General features: G+C 52.5%; 1 protein-coding gene across 10 annotated transcripts; it reads right to left on the reverse strand.

Annotated features, from left to right (window-relative positions):
- Positions 1–802: 802 nt before the first annotated feature.
- On the reverse strand, positions 803–15,663 carry PFAS (phosphoribosylformylglycinamidine synthase). 10 transcript variants are annotated; one of them, XM_081578424.1, is made up of 28 exons: positions 15,624–15,663; positions 12,711–12,891; positions 12,491–12,626; positions 11,967–12,072; positions 11,399–11,588; positions 11,205–11,310; positions 10,508–10,648; positions 10,277–10,401; positions 9,976–10,104; positions 9,467–9,598; positions 9,196–9,324; positions 6,408–6,481; positions 6,140–6,296; positions 5,750–5,811; positions 5,441–5,602; positions 5,089–5,214; positions 4,826–4,957; positions 4,381–4,611; positions 4,070–4,250; positions 3,906–3,989; positions 3,525–3,680; positions 3,179–3,298; positions 2,779–2,924; positions 2,470–2,668; positions 2,212–2,303; positions 2,019–2,133; positions 1,351–1,674; positions 803–1,248 (listed from the first exon to the last, which is right to left on the reverse strand). In XM_081578424.1, exons 2-28 carry the CDS (start codon positions 12,850–12,852, stop codon positions 938–940), a joined length of 4,008 nt encoding a protein of 1,335 aa, XP_081434550.1. In that variant the 5' UTR covers positions 12,853–12,891; positions 15,624–15,663; the 3' UTR covers positions 803–937. The 10 variants fall into 10 exon arrangements, with proteins under 10 accessions (XP_081434550.1, XP_081434548.1, XP_081434551.1 ...); XM_081578422.1 differs by having other exon boundaries at positions 2,461–2,668; XM_081578425.1 differs by having other exon boundaries at positions 15,523–15,663.
- Between the last annotated feature and the right edge of the window lie 15 nt (positions 15,664–15,678).

Below are 15,678 nucleotides of genomic sequence, written 5' to 3' on the forward strand. Positions count from 1 at the left end.
AATCTAGACGTTTGTACCCTTTGACCAACATTCCCTTTTCCCCCACCCACCATTCTAGTCTGTTTCTGAGTTCAGCTTCTTTTAGATTCTACATATAAGTCAGATCATACAGTACTTGTCTTTCTCTTACTTATTCACTTAGCTTCATGCCTTTGAGGTCTGTCCATGTTGTTGCAAATGGAAAGATTTCCCTCTTTCTTGTAGCTATAATAGTCTGTTGTGTATATATACACACCACATACAGATCCTGTTAGACTATAACGTCCCTGGCAGCACTGACAGTGTTTGGCATTGTTGAGAATCATCGAACATGAATGGAATGAATGAAAGAATGAATATTAAAGGCTCTGTGCTGGGGATAAGAGTGCTGACCACTTCTGTCAGGAAGGGAGCTGCTAAATTAGGAGAAGCAGAAATCAGGCATACTGAATTCAGAGGACGGCACCAGGGCAACCCCTATGACACAGCTGGAAACACTGTCAGAGAAGCTGCCAAAGTCTGTTACCCCTTAGCACAGTGCTGCATTTAAAAAGAACGCTGAGGTCCTGACTTGTATGCTTTTGACAACCCCCATCCCCTTAAACCCTGATGATAGCGGGATAGGACACAGGATATCCCCTCCAAACCCAGAGAAGTGACACGAGTGACGTGGTGCAGTTCAGTGGGGCAACGGAAACCCCCAGTCTGCATGCATCCTAACTTTCCAGGCAGGCTCTTTTCCTCTGAAGCACATGCTGCTTCCCAGGCCCACAAAGAACAAGACTGAGAACAGATCCAACATCATAAGACAAAGGGAGGCAGATTAATAAAATTAGCTGAGGTCTTTTTTTGGCATTTTGGTCCTTGTCTGTTCAAGACACATTTGGGAATAATATGAGGTACTTCTAAAGATACTCTGGGTAAAAACCATGGGGCCCAGGGAAGCCTCCCAGCCTGCTTAGCAGCTGCCTTCCTGGGTCCAGTTCCGGGCATTGATGAAGAGCTGGAGCCAGGGGGAGGTGGTTAGAGTGTCAAATGGAGGAGGTCGCCAGGCCCACTGCCAAGGCCTCACAGACCGCTCTGGGTGAGGCATGAGGGCCAAGTGGCGGCCATCGGGGGAGCAGACGCCAGCGACACCCCCTGGGGAGCCATTGGGATTCAGGGGGTACTGCTCCGTGGGGTTCCCGTCATCATCTGCCCAGTGCAGTGGAGCCAAGCCCCTGGCCTCCATCTGGGCTTGGAGTTCCGGAGAAGAAAATGCCATGTAACCTGGGATGAAGTGGGGACAAGGGATGTAAGAGCAAGCTCCTTCATGCCCTCCCTCTACCCCGGCCCTCAGGCCTCCCAATCCCAGCCTTCCCGGAGCCTGACCTTCCCCGTGAGCACTCCACAAGGGCAACACCGCACCCTCCATCCCTCGCAGCATCAGGGCTGGCCCGGGCCCCACGCGCACGCTGGCCCAGCGCGACTCAAAGCGCCCAGACAGGTTGTGGCGCAGCAGGAGACCGGGCCGGGTCGGCCAGGACTCCTGGCACATCTCCACCGCTTCCTCACTGGAACTGCCTCCTACCCAGCCCAGCAGGGCCAGCAGCTGACAGCCGTTACACACGCCCAGGCTGAAGGTGTCTGGCCGCTGCCGGAAGCGCTTCAGCTCAGCCCCTGCCTGCGGGTTAAAGGTCACAGCGGCTGCCCAGCCTAGGAGGGAACAGGAAGCTGGGGTGAGACCCGGAGCAAGGGGGGACCGTCATCTTTCTGTCCTAGCGTGCCCTGTTAACACTCGCCCAGGATCTCGCCAACTCTGAGGAGCTCTGGGCAAACACTAGGGAAGGTTTACCTGCTTGAAACAGGTGTTGCCAACTCCTGGGCCCAAGATGGCCCAGGACAAGCTTTCTGTTTAGCCAGCAGAGCATTTTCAAGGCCTTTGCTGGCTCCTGGCTGGCCTCGTGAAGGTGAGAGGCCAGTTCTCAGGCAGTGAAGAGGGGGCTAAGGTAGCTCTTTGGAAGGTGTGGGGAGGAGGTGGGCAGAGGCCCCATGCCCACCTTTGGCAGAGCCCAGGACATCCCCGTAGCTGAAGCCACCCACGAAGGCCACGCCACGGAACGTGTCCAGCCCGATGGCTCCAGAGCACAGGTCCTGCATGGTCACATCCCAAACCTGACAGGAGGGGGAGGGGCAGTGTCATAAAGCCCATGGCCTGAGCCCATCCCCAGCCCCGCCAGGAACCCCGCTCACCTCAAATCCAGCCAAGTGGAAGGCATCTGCCATCTCCCGGTCTCCATTACTGCCCTCTTCTCGAATGATGGCGACTCGGGGGGCAGGACCACCTGGGGGAGGAGCAGGAGTGTCCTTAGGTCAGAGGGCTACCTCTGTACCCCAGCCCCCTAGACACCTTGTCCAGGGCAGGACCCCACATCCAGGCTCTAGGCTCCTCGCAAGGCCCACAGTGCCAGGGAAGTCAAGCCTCTGCACACACTCCCTCACCAGGCTCACAAGGCACGGAAGCTCTGGGAAAGGTGGGCGGCAGGCAGTAGGTGGGCCCTGCCCGCTCCCTCAGCCCTTGCTCTTCCTGGGCCACACAGTGTGGTTCTGCCTGTAGCCGGTCCAACTGGAAACTGGTCTCCTCCCAGAGGGCCCGTAGCTGCCCAACAGGTTCCTCCAGAACCACCGTCCCGTTCACCAACACCCGGACCTGGGTAGGGGGTGCAAATCTTTCAGGATGTCCACCTTAGGTGCCTCCAAGGCTGGCAGAGGCGAACCACGACCCGCCCTGTACAGTCCTGCCACTCTTCCCTTCCTCACCATGGCGTGGGGCCCCGTGTCGCCTGTGAGGCCCAGCTCTAGGCAGTGGAGGCCAGCATTCCGGTAACGCATCAGCACCTGGGCTAGGTCTGGCTCCTGCACCTCCAGCACCAGGCCTGGCTCCTCGGCGAACAGCACAGGTAGCGCTGGGAGAGTACAGGGGCGTCAAGGTGACTGGGGTACTGGCAGGGACTCAGAGGTAGCGTCGGGGGGTACGTATGAACAAAGGAGGGATCAGGGTGGGGTAAGGCTCTCTCAGAGGGGTGCAGTTAGGAACAGTGATCAGAATAGACAACAGGAGACTCAGGAGGGAAGGAGTTGGGGACACTCCAGTCTTTAAACGAGGGACACAGGGTCCGCAGGATGGGAACAGGCAGCCCTGATGGAATCTAGACCTCACCATCGACCCCAGGTGCAGGGATGTCCACCTCTATCCCACAATTCCCAGCAAAGGCCATCTCTAGCAGGCAAGTGATGAGACCTCCATCACTGACATCATGGCCTGAGCAGAGGAGGCGGTCTGGAGGAAGGAGAAAAATGCTTAGCGGTGTTGAGACCCAAACCTGGTGGCACCACCCCCGTTTCTGGACAGTCAGGAGAGGGCAAGTGTGAGAATGTGGGCTTACATCAGAGAATCAGAGAGAAAGGGATTGGGTCCCTCTTGCCCCACTTTCACAGGCTCAGCTGATGACTGCCTGTTTTCCCATGTCAGCCACAAGGACCATCTCCCCCAGGGCCCCACTCACCTTTCAGCAGCCCCTGTGTGATGTTGAAGGCTCGCACCAAGTTCTCGGGAACATCCAGGTCGGGAGGCTGCTCGCCAAGCTGGGAGAAGCACTGAGCCAGAGCTGTGCCCCCCAGCCGGTGCTGCCTAGGACTCAGAGGCACATAGAGCAGGTGGCCTGCGAGGAGACGGATGGCGGAGGGGAGACCGATGGCTCAGGAGAACCCGTTCTGCCATGCAGGGTCACTGAGGCTCCCAGGATGTGGTAAGACACCCCAATCATCAGCCCCGGAAGGCACCACAGCCCCAGTGCTGAGACAACCTGAGCACTCACTAAGCAGACCCCAAACAAAGGATTGGGCTGTGAATACACAACACTTGAAGGAGGTGGAAGAAACCATACCTCTCCCTTCAGGACGCTTGAGGTCTGGAGTCACAGTGGCTGTAATGTCTGAACAGACAGCATAGGCTGAGACGACCAGTGACCCTGCAGAGCAAGGCGTAAGCATGTGAGGTAGAGTCCGGGGCCACAGGCCTGCCCCTTGCCCCCTGGCGCCCAGACCTCACCAGGAGCCCGCACGGTCTCAGAGCCAACCCGGGCAGCCATGCTGAGGGAGTCCTTGCCACCGTCCACTGCTACACCCAGGGCCGCCATCACTGCCACCATAGCCTCACAGGCATCAGCCAGAGCTGCACCCTCCCCTGGGAGCTTGGCTGCCCACATCCAGTTCCCGCTGCATTTCACATCCTGGGAAGCACAGACTTGCATTAGAGATAGAGTGGTGTAGGGAGGCTGGAGGCCAGCAGGTAAGTGGATGGTGAACGTGGTTGTGTCCCACAGGCCTGGAATTCCAGGCCAGAAGCCTCAGGGGACTCACTCGGAGGTCGGTGACCAGAGCAAATACCAGGTTGGTGAGGGCTTCGGCCACAGCCAGCCGGGCGGCAACCTTGGGGTCCAGCAGGCTCTTGACTGGCTGCTCTCCCAGGGCTGTGGCGGCCCCTACAAGCTCCTGGTGGCTCAGTGCCACAACCGCCACATCTGCCAGAGGGGTCTGCAGGGGTCCCACACACTGCTGCTGGGCCACCAGGCCGCCCACAGAACGGTCCACCTGTGGAACCAGGGGGGAGCTGGCCAGAGGCCCAGGGAAAAGGGGGTGGCCTGGTTCACCCTGAACAAGCAAGACTTGGGGTGGGCAGCAGGGGACCAGGCCTCTATCCTGACCCTTCTCCCTCCCTGGTGGACCCCCGCAGCCGTTCCTGGGGTAGGCGAGCAGAGGGAGGGGTGCAGAGGGCTAAGGGGGTGGAGCAGGGTGCAGGGAGGACCTTGTTGGTGAGGTAGCGCTTGCTGGCCACGGCAGGCAGCCTGAGGACCCGCGCCAGGGCCTGGCGCACGCTCAGCCCTGGGGGCAGAGTCAGAGGCTGCAGCAAGGGGAGACTCCTCTGGAGGAAGAACTCCTGCAACACAGACGGCAGGCAACAGGGTATGAGCACTGGGGCAGAGCGCTGGGCATACAGATGACAAAGCACGTGTGGGGCAGAGGGTGGAGACGGGCCAGGGAAGGGAGATGCCTCCTGCCCCCATGTACCTTCCGGGGCATCTTGCCCAGCACCCAGTCCAGGTCCAGGTCCACAGGGGTTGGGGGAGGTGTGCGGGGCACATCCTCCTGGCCACCTGTGCCCGTAGGCCACTCCCGATCATCCACCAGCACTATCTGTAGACCAGAGGGACACCACCCAGAGGGGGTGAGGCTATGACCACCAGCAGGGAGTGAACTCTTTGGAAAGCCGGGCAGAAGTGCTCTTTCCACCCCATCTGGCTTCTCCTATTGAGCCCCACCCCGCCCCCACAGCCTACAGGCTATTCCCCACGGCTCCCCTGGGCCCAGGCAGCTCAAGTTCATCTATAGCGTCTGCTGCCAACTCCCCGGGCCAACTCACTCTCCTGTCTCCAGTGATGGTGCCCACAAAGCAGACTGGGCAGCGTTCCCGGGCGCTGACACAATTCAGGAAGTCCTGGTCAGAGGGCCTCAGCAGAAGTGCATTCGACTCCTGGTACTCAGCCCCCCAGATTTCCAGGGCATTCAGGGTTGGGTCCCCCAGCTGCACATCCGTGAGGGAGGACGAAAAGGAAGGGTCAGCAGGTACTCCCAAGTCTTACAATCTTGCTGGGAGTGAGGGGCAGACGGGTGGAGCTGCTGGGACTGGCAGGGGCAGGGAGGCAGGCAGATTTCACGGTGGACGACCCACCTGGAAGCGGCTGGTGTGAATGACGGCTCCAGCCGGGTCACTCAGCTCCTTCAGGACATTGCCTGGTGGGGGTGTTCCAGGAGAGGTTCTCACATGGCTATAGTCAGCACTGGGCAAACAAAAGGCCATTCCCAGCCTCCCAAGGAGCCATTAATTCTGTGCATCCCTGTTTGAACCGCTGCTGTACCCTCTCCACCAACTATCCCATGGCAGCAGGCTGCCACCCTCAACCTTGGGCCTGTTCAGAATGTGTAGTGGGTGGAGAATGGGACCCTGAGCTGGCAGGTTGATTGTAGATCCTCAACCTAAACCGATTGCTGAGCCTCTCCCTAAACTGAACCAAGCGGAGACCAGGTAGGCCCGGTCCCTTGTCCTAACCCCCTTTCTTACCATTGCCACCAGCACCCTGGTCATGGAGGCTGCAGATGGGGTTTCCCCCAGGGGCCTCCACACAAGCCCGGATCACACGGTTCATTTTCTGTTCCATCTCCGGGTCTCCCCGCTGCACAGCCCCAAAGTCCAGGTTGCTGGCGTTGTCTCCCTGCACCTGGGGGGATAGATGGCATAGCTCAGTTCAGAGGGGCTGGGAGCTCACACCCCACCCATGCATGAGGCCCTGAGAGATCATGGAGCTGGCATCTGGGCTATTCCCACTTACCTGCACAGACGAAGCAGCTCCGCCCCCAACTCCAATCCTGTAGACAGGACCCCCAACCTTCACGACATCCATCCCTGCGAGGAAGGAGGGCTGAATCAGAGCACTCAGGGAATGACAGTAAGTACAAGTACAAAGCAGTGTGAGGATAAAGGGAAGCCAACATTAGAGGTATCAGTCAACATTCATTGAGTTAAACACACTCCAAGGAATTTAACCTCCAGATTATTCACACAGGTGCAAAATTGCCAATGAACAAACTTAAACAACAGCAATATTTGTGTTACCAAAGATGACAAATAATCTACACGCTAATGACAGAGAACTGGTTAAATAAATTATGGTATAAGCCAGACAGTGAAAAACTAAGCCACTGGAAAAGAAAATTACATATGAATATAATGAAGTAATGTGATTTCATCAGTATGAAATGATTTCCAAGCATATTGCCAAGCTGAAAAAAAGCAAGGTACAGATGTATACATACCCACTTAGAACCCCATCAATAAGAATAAAATACTTAGGAATAAACTTAATAGAAATGTAAGACTTATACACTGAAAATTATGAAATACTTTAGTAGGCCTAAATAAATTGAAAAAGATCTGATGTTTATAGATTGGAAGACTTAATATCGTTACGATGGTAATACTCCCCAAAGTGATCTTCAAGTCAACACAATCAGCCACCTTTTTCAAAGAAATGGACCAGCTGACCCTAAAATTTATACAGACATCTGAGGGACCTAGAACAAAGCCAAGACAATCTTGAAAAAGAACTAAACTGAAGGACTCATACTTTCTGCTTTTAAACTTACAACAGAGCTAAAAGGTTTTTTCAAAAAGGGTTGTTAGAACAACTGGATATTCACATGTCAAATAAGGAAATTGGATCCCTACTTTATACCATATACAAACTTCAAAATGCTTCAGAGACCTAAATGTAAGAGATAAAAGCTAGAAAGTATTACAAGAGAATATAGAAGTCAATCCAGGTGACCTTGACTCAGGCAATGGTTTCTTAGTCATGGCACTGTAAGCCAAAAGCCACAAAACAAAAATAAATAAACTATATTTACCAAAATTAAAAACATTTGTGATTCAGGAGACATCATGAAAAAGGTAAAAAGACAACCCACAGAATGGAAGAGAATACTTGCAAATCATGTATCTACCTGATGAAGGGCTAGTATCTAGAATATACAAAGAACTCTTAGAACGCCATAAAAAAAGGCAAATAATCCAATTTAAAAGTAAGCAAAGGGTCTCAACAGATATTTCTCTAAGGAAGATATTGGAATAGTCAACAAACATATGGAAAGATGCTTAACATCATGAGTCCTTAGGGAAATGCAAACCCAAACCACCAAGAGATACTATTGATACTTCATATGCATTCTGATGGCTATAACCAAAGAGACAGATAATAACAAGTGTTGGTGAGAATCTAGAGAAACTGGAACCCTCACACACTGCTGAAGGAAATGTAAAATGGTGCATCTGCTTTGGAAAACAGTGTGGTAGGTTTTTTAAAAAGACTGAGTACAGTTATCATGAGACCTAGCAAGTCCACTTCTAGTTACATACTTGAGAAATAACAACATAAATACAAAATAAAACTTGTACACAATTGTTTATAGCAGGATTATTCATAATTAGCCGAAAAGCAGAAACAACCCACTTGTCTACCAACTGATAAATGGATAAACAAAATGTGTATAGGAACATAATAGAATATTAATATTATTCAGCCATAAAAAGGAATGAAGTACTGATACATACTATAATACAAATAAAGACATCATGTTAAGTGAAAGAGGCCAAACACATTTATAACAGGGAAATCTTTTGAGATAGAAAATAGATTACAGGTTTCCAGAGGCCAAAAGAAGGAGCATGGGGACTGCTTGTGAGTACAGGGTTTCTTTCTGGGGGTGATGAAAATGTTCCAGAATTAGTAGTGATTAAGGCACAACTTTGTGAATATATTAGAAACACTAACTTATACACTTTAAAAGGGCACACTTTATGGTACATGAATTATATCTCAGTATAATGGTTATTAAAAAAATAGGTGGGGAATTTCCTGGCAGTCCAGTAGCTAGGACTCTAGGCTCTCACTTCTGGGGCACTGGGTTCAATCCCTCGTTGGAAAACTAAAATCCCATAAGCCATGTGGCACAGCCAAAAAAAAGTGTGTACACATGCTAGTTGTTTTAACAGAGGAGGCAAATATACACACGGGTCTGTTTATGTATGCAGGAAGTACTTCTGGCAGGGTACAAGAATAACCAATTAACATTGCTTATCTCTACGGAGGGAAATTGGGTTGCTAGAGGTCAGGGAAAGCAAAGTTTCCCCTGTAAAATCTTTCTTTGCTTTTTTTTTTTCCTTTGCTTTTTAAATTCTGAGCCATGTGACCGGTCACCCATTCAATAAATGGTAGCCGGCCTTTATCCTGATTCCACCACAGGTTCTAGCACGGTGCTCAGCACCAATGGGCCTTCAGTAAATGTTGACCCACTGAACTGAACTTGCAGATAAAAACAGAGGTGCTGGGTAGAACACTGGCTGTCTTGACTCAGCAGGGTGGGCCCCTGCCATAGAGAAGTCAACTGGGGAAAGGACAGAGGCCTCACAGACTGAGCCTGCCCAACTGACATAAAGCCTGTCCAGAGGAGAAGAGACAGGAGCTGGGAGATACAAAACAAACCACTGAGATTTCACTCCTGCAGTAGCCATGTGCTGGGGAGAAAGCTGGCAGGACCTGGAGAGAGGTGAGGGGCTCTTACCTGGCTCTGGGGGCTCCTTGCTCACATGCTCAGCTTCCATGGACCCAATGCCTCCACTAAACATGATGGGCTTGATCCACTCACGCCGCTGGCCGTCCGGGAGCTGAAGGCCCAAGGAGCGGGCAAAGCCTGGAACATGGATGTCACAGGGAGAGGGCACAGGGTCTGGTCATCCAGGCTCCTCAGCGCTTACTGGGTCACACACCCTACCCTGCCTCTGGGACTAATATCCATGTCAAGGATACTAGTCCCCTACACCCTCCAGCCTCACCAGCAAGCACTGGTTCCCCAAACTTGTTGCCGTAGTCAGAAGCCCCATTACTGGCCTCAATGGCAATCTCCAGGGGTCGGGCAAGGTTTCCTGGATACTGGAAGCTTGGATCCTCCCAGGGCATACTGTAACCTGGGTAGGAAACAGGAAGATGGATGGATGGTAAAGATGGAAGTCAGAGGAGCCAGGACCCTTTAGGAAGAGTCTGACTCTTGGGATCAGAGCTCTTAACACTTCCTAAGAAATTGGATTTTGGGAGCAGTTCATGGTCAAAAGCCCAACTCTGTATTATGTTGTTTTGGTTTTTTTAAGAAAATTGTAGTTCTGCAAAGCCAGACATGGGTCTCCCTTGGCCTACTGTCCTCATGACCATGGCTGGGGAAAGGCTAGCTACTCTAGAGCCCTTTCTCCCAAGAAAAGATGCCCATGATGACTGCTTAACTTAGGGGATAAAAGTGTCCAGTGCCTGCCAGGACAAGGAATCTGGGTAGAGAGCAAAGAGACGGGACCTGGGATGTGCAGGTTTCCAAAGCAATAGCCAGCAGTGCCAGCCACCACGTGGGCCCCCCGGCCTGTGCACTGGACATCTCGGATCCGGCCCCCTGTGCCAGTGGTTGCACCACTGAAGGGGGCTACTCCTGTGAAGAGAGAGGGAGAGGTATGGCTATTGAAGAGCAAGGTCCACCACTGACCACCCTGCTGAAAATAAGGACATGCAGCCAACCTGCTGGTCCCCAGGGTGAGGGGGGCTCGGACCTTGGCCCCTCCTTACACTCTGATCTCACGTTTCCTCCTGGGGACTCGGCTCACCTGTGGGGAAGTTGTGTGTCTCTGCTGTGAAGACAACATGTCTCAGCCCCTGACGTTGCTGGAAGGAGCTTGGCTGTGTGGGGTTCTCGGGCCGCAAGAATCGGACTTCCTTTCCCTGGATAGCGCTGTGGACACATTGTTCTGGGCCTGGCTTCCTTGCTGGGAACTGCACTTACCCCACTGGAGCCTGGGGCACCCTGTCCCCTGTGCCCAGCCAAGGGCACCACCCACCTGCTGTTGTCACAGAACTTGAGGACGTTGTTGGGGTTGGAGGACGCCTGGGTGCTCATGATGGACTCAAACAGCGAGTGTGGTAGCTCCTGTCCATCCACGTGGAGTCGACCCTTGAAGAACCAGTGTCGGCTGTGCTCGCTGCCAGGATGATGTGGGGAGGGGAGGGCAGGGCGGAAACATGGGTCATGTCTCAGGCCTTGCCACGTCTTCTCCTCACCAGCATAAAAGGCAGAGATACAGCCACAGGTCAAAACAGACTTCAGAAAGTCATAAGCTTCCAATGGTCTGTCATTGTGGATTATCCAGATTCAGAGTGAAGATAAAACCAAGATGTGCATGCAGACTATTGGATGGATGGGGAACCCAGGCACTCAGACTCAGGGAGGCCCCTAAGCCAAGAAGTTGCGTTAGTGGTAAAAAACCCATCTGCCAATTCAGGAGACATAGAGATGCGGGTTCAGTCCCTGGGTCAGGAAGATCCCCCGGAAGAGGGCATGGCAACCCACTCCAGTATTCTTGCCAGGGAAATCCCATGGACAGAGGAACCTGAGGGCTATGGCCCATAGGGTCACCAAGAGTCGGACATGACTGAGTAACTAACACTTTCACTTTCTTAGGCCAAGAGAGAGACATGGAGGGTCCCTATGATCATGTCTTCCAACCTCCACAGACTCAGACACCCACCCCTCCCCACCTATTGGACTGAGCCAAGTCGAAGACTTCCACGGTGCTGGGGTTGCGCTGCAGCTCCTGGAAGCGCTTGGTGTAGAAATCCAGGTCCCAGGAGTCTAGGGCCAGACCTAGGAGACAACCCCCAGAGAAGCTGGCTGTGGGACACGGCACCCTTACTCTCCTGGCCTGGGCCTTCCTTCAGGGACCCCTGCTCACCTAGCTCCTGGTTGGCTTTCTCCAGGGCAGTCCGGCCCTCAGTCAGTATGTCAATTGGGCCACTCAGGGGTGCTGGGATGCACCCTGGGGAGAAGCTGTGGATGGGCCGGGGGAAGCACTGCTCTGTCATCCGGTCATGCAGAGTAGCCAGGGCGATGGCCTCCAGGTCAGCCGAAGGTGGGTGGGCAAACTAGGGGTGGAGACACACACCGAGGGCGAGAGGTGCAGGGTTGAAGAATGGACAAAATGGTCCACCCTCCATCCTCCAAACCACACAAGGCCAGCCCACTGCTAGCCTCTCCAGCACCTTTGCTCAGATTAGAATAAGATGCCCCTTCCAGGCATGAGTGCCTGTCAGCATGCACACATTAGAAACAGGAGCACAGGCTGGGTTTCTGTCCTATTTATTTCTCGACCAGGCGGCCTCAAGCAGTGAAGAAGCTGCAAATAAGGCAGGCCTCAAATCAGAAACTGCTTACCCTGCTTCTCATCATTTCTTTGGATTGTAGGACCCAATCTCCTGCCCACTTCCTCCTCTGGATCCCCACCTGATTGCCTACTGCCTCACCGAGAGCAGGTAGCGCCGGGTTGCCTCCACGCGGTCCACGGCCCCCAGTCCTGCAGCCTGGCACACTGACACAATGTTGCTGGATGTTGGGGTGGAAAAGTTCAGCCTGTGGATTGGTTAGGACCAGATGGTTAGGACCTGAGCCCCAGCCGAGAAGGTGGATCCTCCCCACTGCTGTCCAGCCAGCCTCCAACTTCCACTCCACCCCCCCACCCCCACCCATACCACTGGCCTCCAGCCTTAGATTTGGGCACTGAGAAACGTGCTTTCAAAGGTCATTCAAATCAAACCATAACTGTTCCTGCAGCATCAAAATATTTCAATTTCATTGTCTCGGAATGCAACTTGTTATATTTCCAGAACATGCCTGGGAGCTGGCTCAGTCTTCAAAGTGGGGAATGGGATGAAGGGAAAACAATCTCCCAAGGATCACAAGAGGAAGAGGCATGAGAGTGGCAGGGATGGCAGAGTGTTTGGAAGGGCTCTGGACCATGGAACAAATTGCTCGAGGCTGAAACACTTGCCTGGGCCCGACCTCCAGCAGCAGGTCTGTGGGGCCAGGAAGGAGCCAGGACTCCTGAGCAACATCGTCCAGTAACAAGGGGCAGCCAAATAGCCATGTCAGCTTCTTCATCTCCTTGTTGCTTGGGAAGGACTCAGCTGCAGGGAGACAGGGCAAGGAGACGTTGGGACACTGCCACTGGCGATTGGTACTTTGCCCAAGAATCCAGTAACTGGCCCAACCTGTCCAGTTCACATTGTAGCACTGCTCGGTCTTGATGCCCTGCAGCTCTGGCAGTTCCCTTTGCAGCTTCCTTTGAATGTATTCAGAGGCTGCCCTCTCGTGGCCAGAGGGGCGGACATAGAAGTGAAGGACGGAGGACATCTCTGCAGGTGTCCCTTGCTGGAAAGACGAGTTAGGTTCCTAAAAAATAACACAAACTAGAGCCTATCTGTTGAACTGGTTTCAAGTTCAATTCAGCTGAGGCTTTGGAGGCATTAGGGATGGGGTGGGGGAAAGTGGTGTGGGGGCATTCAGGGATAAATGCATCCAGACATTTCCAGTCCACTATGGTCAAAGCCCGGGGACTGGGGGTACCAACACAACACGGTGGGAGTGGGAAAGGCTTCCTAAGGGAAGGGCTTCCCTGGTGGCTCTGCTGGTAAAGAATCCGCCTGCAATGTAGGAGACCTGGGTTTGATCCCTGGGTTGGGAAGATCCCCTGGAGAAGGGATAAACCTAGCATGGTGGGAGTGGGAAACACTTCCTAAGGGAAGTGGCATCTAAGTGTAAACCTAAAGGATGAGCTGGACTGGGCTGGTCAGTAAAGTCAAACGACAGTTCCTCTACCTCAGTGTTTCAAAATAGTATGTCCCTGTTCAAAGCAAATGCAAAGCCTGACAGTCAAAGACCCTCCAGGTCTACCCCCAACTACTTTTCAACTTCTGATCCCACTGCTTCTCAAGAGGACCTTGGCTTTACTCACTAAACGCTGCCTGGCCTCCTCGCCATTCCTTTGCCCCATCCTAGAATGTCTGTGTCTAATTCTGTCCTATCCAAAGCTTTCCCATCTGTCAAGGTCAGTACAGGTCGCACCAACTCTGAAGCCCTCCTGGCTGCTCCAGTGCTCAGGGACACCTCCCTCCTACGTGAGCTGAGAGCTTCTGATTTGCACCATTCATTCAGCTCTGATCTCTCTCACACACATGCACACAGCACTCCCAGGTGTACAAAGCCTCTTCCCAAAGAAGTGGGAAGCTCACTGCCTCACGTTTTCACTTGGACAACTCACAGGTATCTCAAATCTAACTTACTCAAGGCTGAACCTGACTGTTCTGTCAAGGTCACTGAATGAAGACTGCAACGTTGCCAATCTAGAGGTCACTTAACTTCTTACCTTATTCAACCTTTCAGCAGCATATGACCTACTCATTCCCTACTTCTTAAAACACTCTCCTCTCTTGGCTTCCTGACACCACTCTCCTGGTATTCCTCTACCTCTGGCTGCTCCATCTCAGTCACCTGTGCTGGCTCCTACTCTTCTTGTTGTTTAGTCGCTCAGTCATGTCCGACTCTTTATGACCTCATGGACTGTAGCCCACAAGGCTCCTCTGTCCATGGATTTCCCAGGCAACAATACTGGAGTGGGTTGCCATTTCCTTCTCCAGGGGTTCTTCCCAGCCCAGGGATTGAACCCACATCTCCTGCACTGGCAGGTGGATTCTTTACAGCTGAGCCACCAGGGAAGCTCCTACTCTTCTGCTCCATCTCTAAACAGTGGGAGTCCAAGGCTCTGCCCTTTGTTTTCTTCTTTCTAAATGCTCTTCTTGAGTGACTCCATTCAGACCTGTGGCCTTAAATATCATCTCTTAGACTGAACCAATGAAACTGCCATCATTCAACCATTTTTGACTAAAAATGACAATTTCACACAATTTGAATTGATATCTGCCAACAGATTTCATAACCTTACAAAGAGTCAGACACGACTGAGGGACTGTCACTTCATTTATTCAACTCTGACTCTCCCTGAAACTCCAAACTAGCACATGCAAATGCTTAGTTGACATTGCCACAGAGAAGTCTCAGAAACACAGGATAGCCTGCTTGGTCAAAATAGAAATTTTGATTTATCGGTTCTCCAGACCTTCAGTTCCCATTTCCCATCTCAGTTAACACCACCCTCACCCAATCTATTGCTCAAGCCAAAAAACCCAGGTGTGTGAATGCTGGGTTGAGTCCAACTCTTTGCAACCCTATGGACCATAGCCCACCAGGCTCCTCTGTCCATGGGATTCTCCAAGCAAGAATACTGAAGTGGGTAGCAATGCCCTCCTCCAGGGGATCTTGCTGACCAAGGGATCAAACCCTGGTTTCCTGCACTGCAGGCAGATTCTTTGCAGTTGGAGCCAGCAGGGAAGCCTTTCGGTTTATCAACCAAAAAAATCTCAAAAACTTGTAGACTGACAAATTCCAGGACAGATCTCATTTCAGCTACCGGTGCTTCTGCCAGATCTTGATTCTGCCTTTTTTAAGCTCCTACTCCATGCTAACGATCTTTTAAAATTTTTATTTTTATTTATTTATTTTTTTGCCGAGGTTTGTGGGATCCTAGGTCCCCGACCTGGGATTGAACCAAAGCCCTCGGCAGTGAGAGCGCTCAGTCTTAATCACTGAATCGTCAGGGAATTTCCCTTATGACCCTTTCTCAAGTTAGATGCCTCAGTTGTTCTCCATACCATAGTTTCTTCACAGGAATGATCACATCCCGAAATCATTTTGATTATTAAACCAGTTGACTTTCGTCTATCGTTACCAGTGAAATAGATGCTCCAAGAGCACAGTCACAGGATTGTCTACATCAGGGCTATCTCCCCAAAGACCAGCGTGGTACCTGACATAAAACTGGAGGCCAGCAGATTATTTCGCTGGTTGAATGAATTGTTAGAGAGGGGATGAATTTACGTGGGGGATCCCAAGCCGGGGAACCAACAAACGCAAATGGACGCCTGCACTAAGGCAGGCACGCAGGCCTCCGCTGGGCGCGGCTCTTGCCTGGTGGGAATTCTGCCCAAATCAGGCTTGGCGTGGGTGGCTACGGGGTGCAGTTTGTAGGGGTATCCGGGTTTGCGAGCGCGCGTGGCAGCCTTACGCACCTGGTAGCTCTTCCCGCGGTCCGTCAGTTCCTCGAATTCTGGCGCGCAGATAAAC

The sequence above is a fragment of the Giraffa tippelskirchi genome, chromosome 3, assembly GCF_054371585.1.
Source record: "Giraffa tippelskirchi isolate mGirTip1 chromosome 3, T2T-mGirTip1v1.2.pri, whole genome shotgun sequence".
In the NCBI taxonomy this organism is placed as follows: domain Eukaryota; kingdom Metazoa; phylum Chordata; class Mammalia; order Artiodactyla; family Giraffidae; genus Giraffa; species Giraffa tippelskirchi.

What these genes read in the sequence shown, in the direction of transcription:
- PFAS (XM_081578418.1), bottom strand. Translation starts at nt 15,245, where the DNA reads ATGATTTCGGGATGTGATCATTCCTGTGAAGAAACTATG. An exon ending in CTACAATGTGAACTGGACAG is followed by an intron (nt 12,627 to 12,710) that starts GTTGGGCCAGTT and finishes GTCTCCCTGCAG; the next exon opens with CTGAGTCCTTCCCAAGCAAC. An exon ending in TGGGGAACCAGTGCTTGCTG is followed by an intron (nt 9,325 to 9,466) that starts GTGAGGCTGGAG and finishes TCCATGTTCCAG; the next exon opens with GCTTTGCCCGCTCCTTGGGC.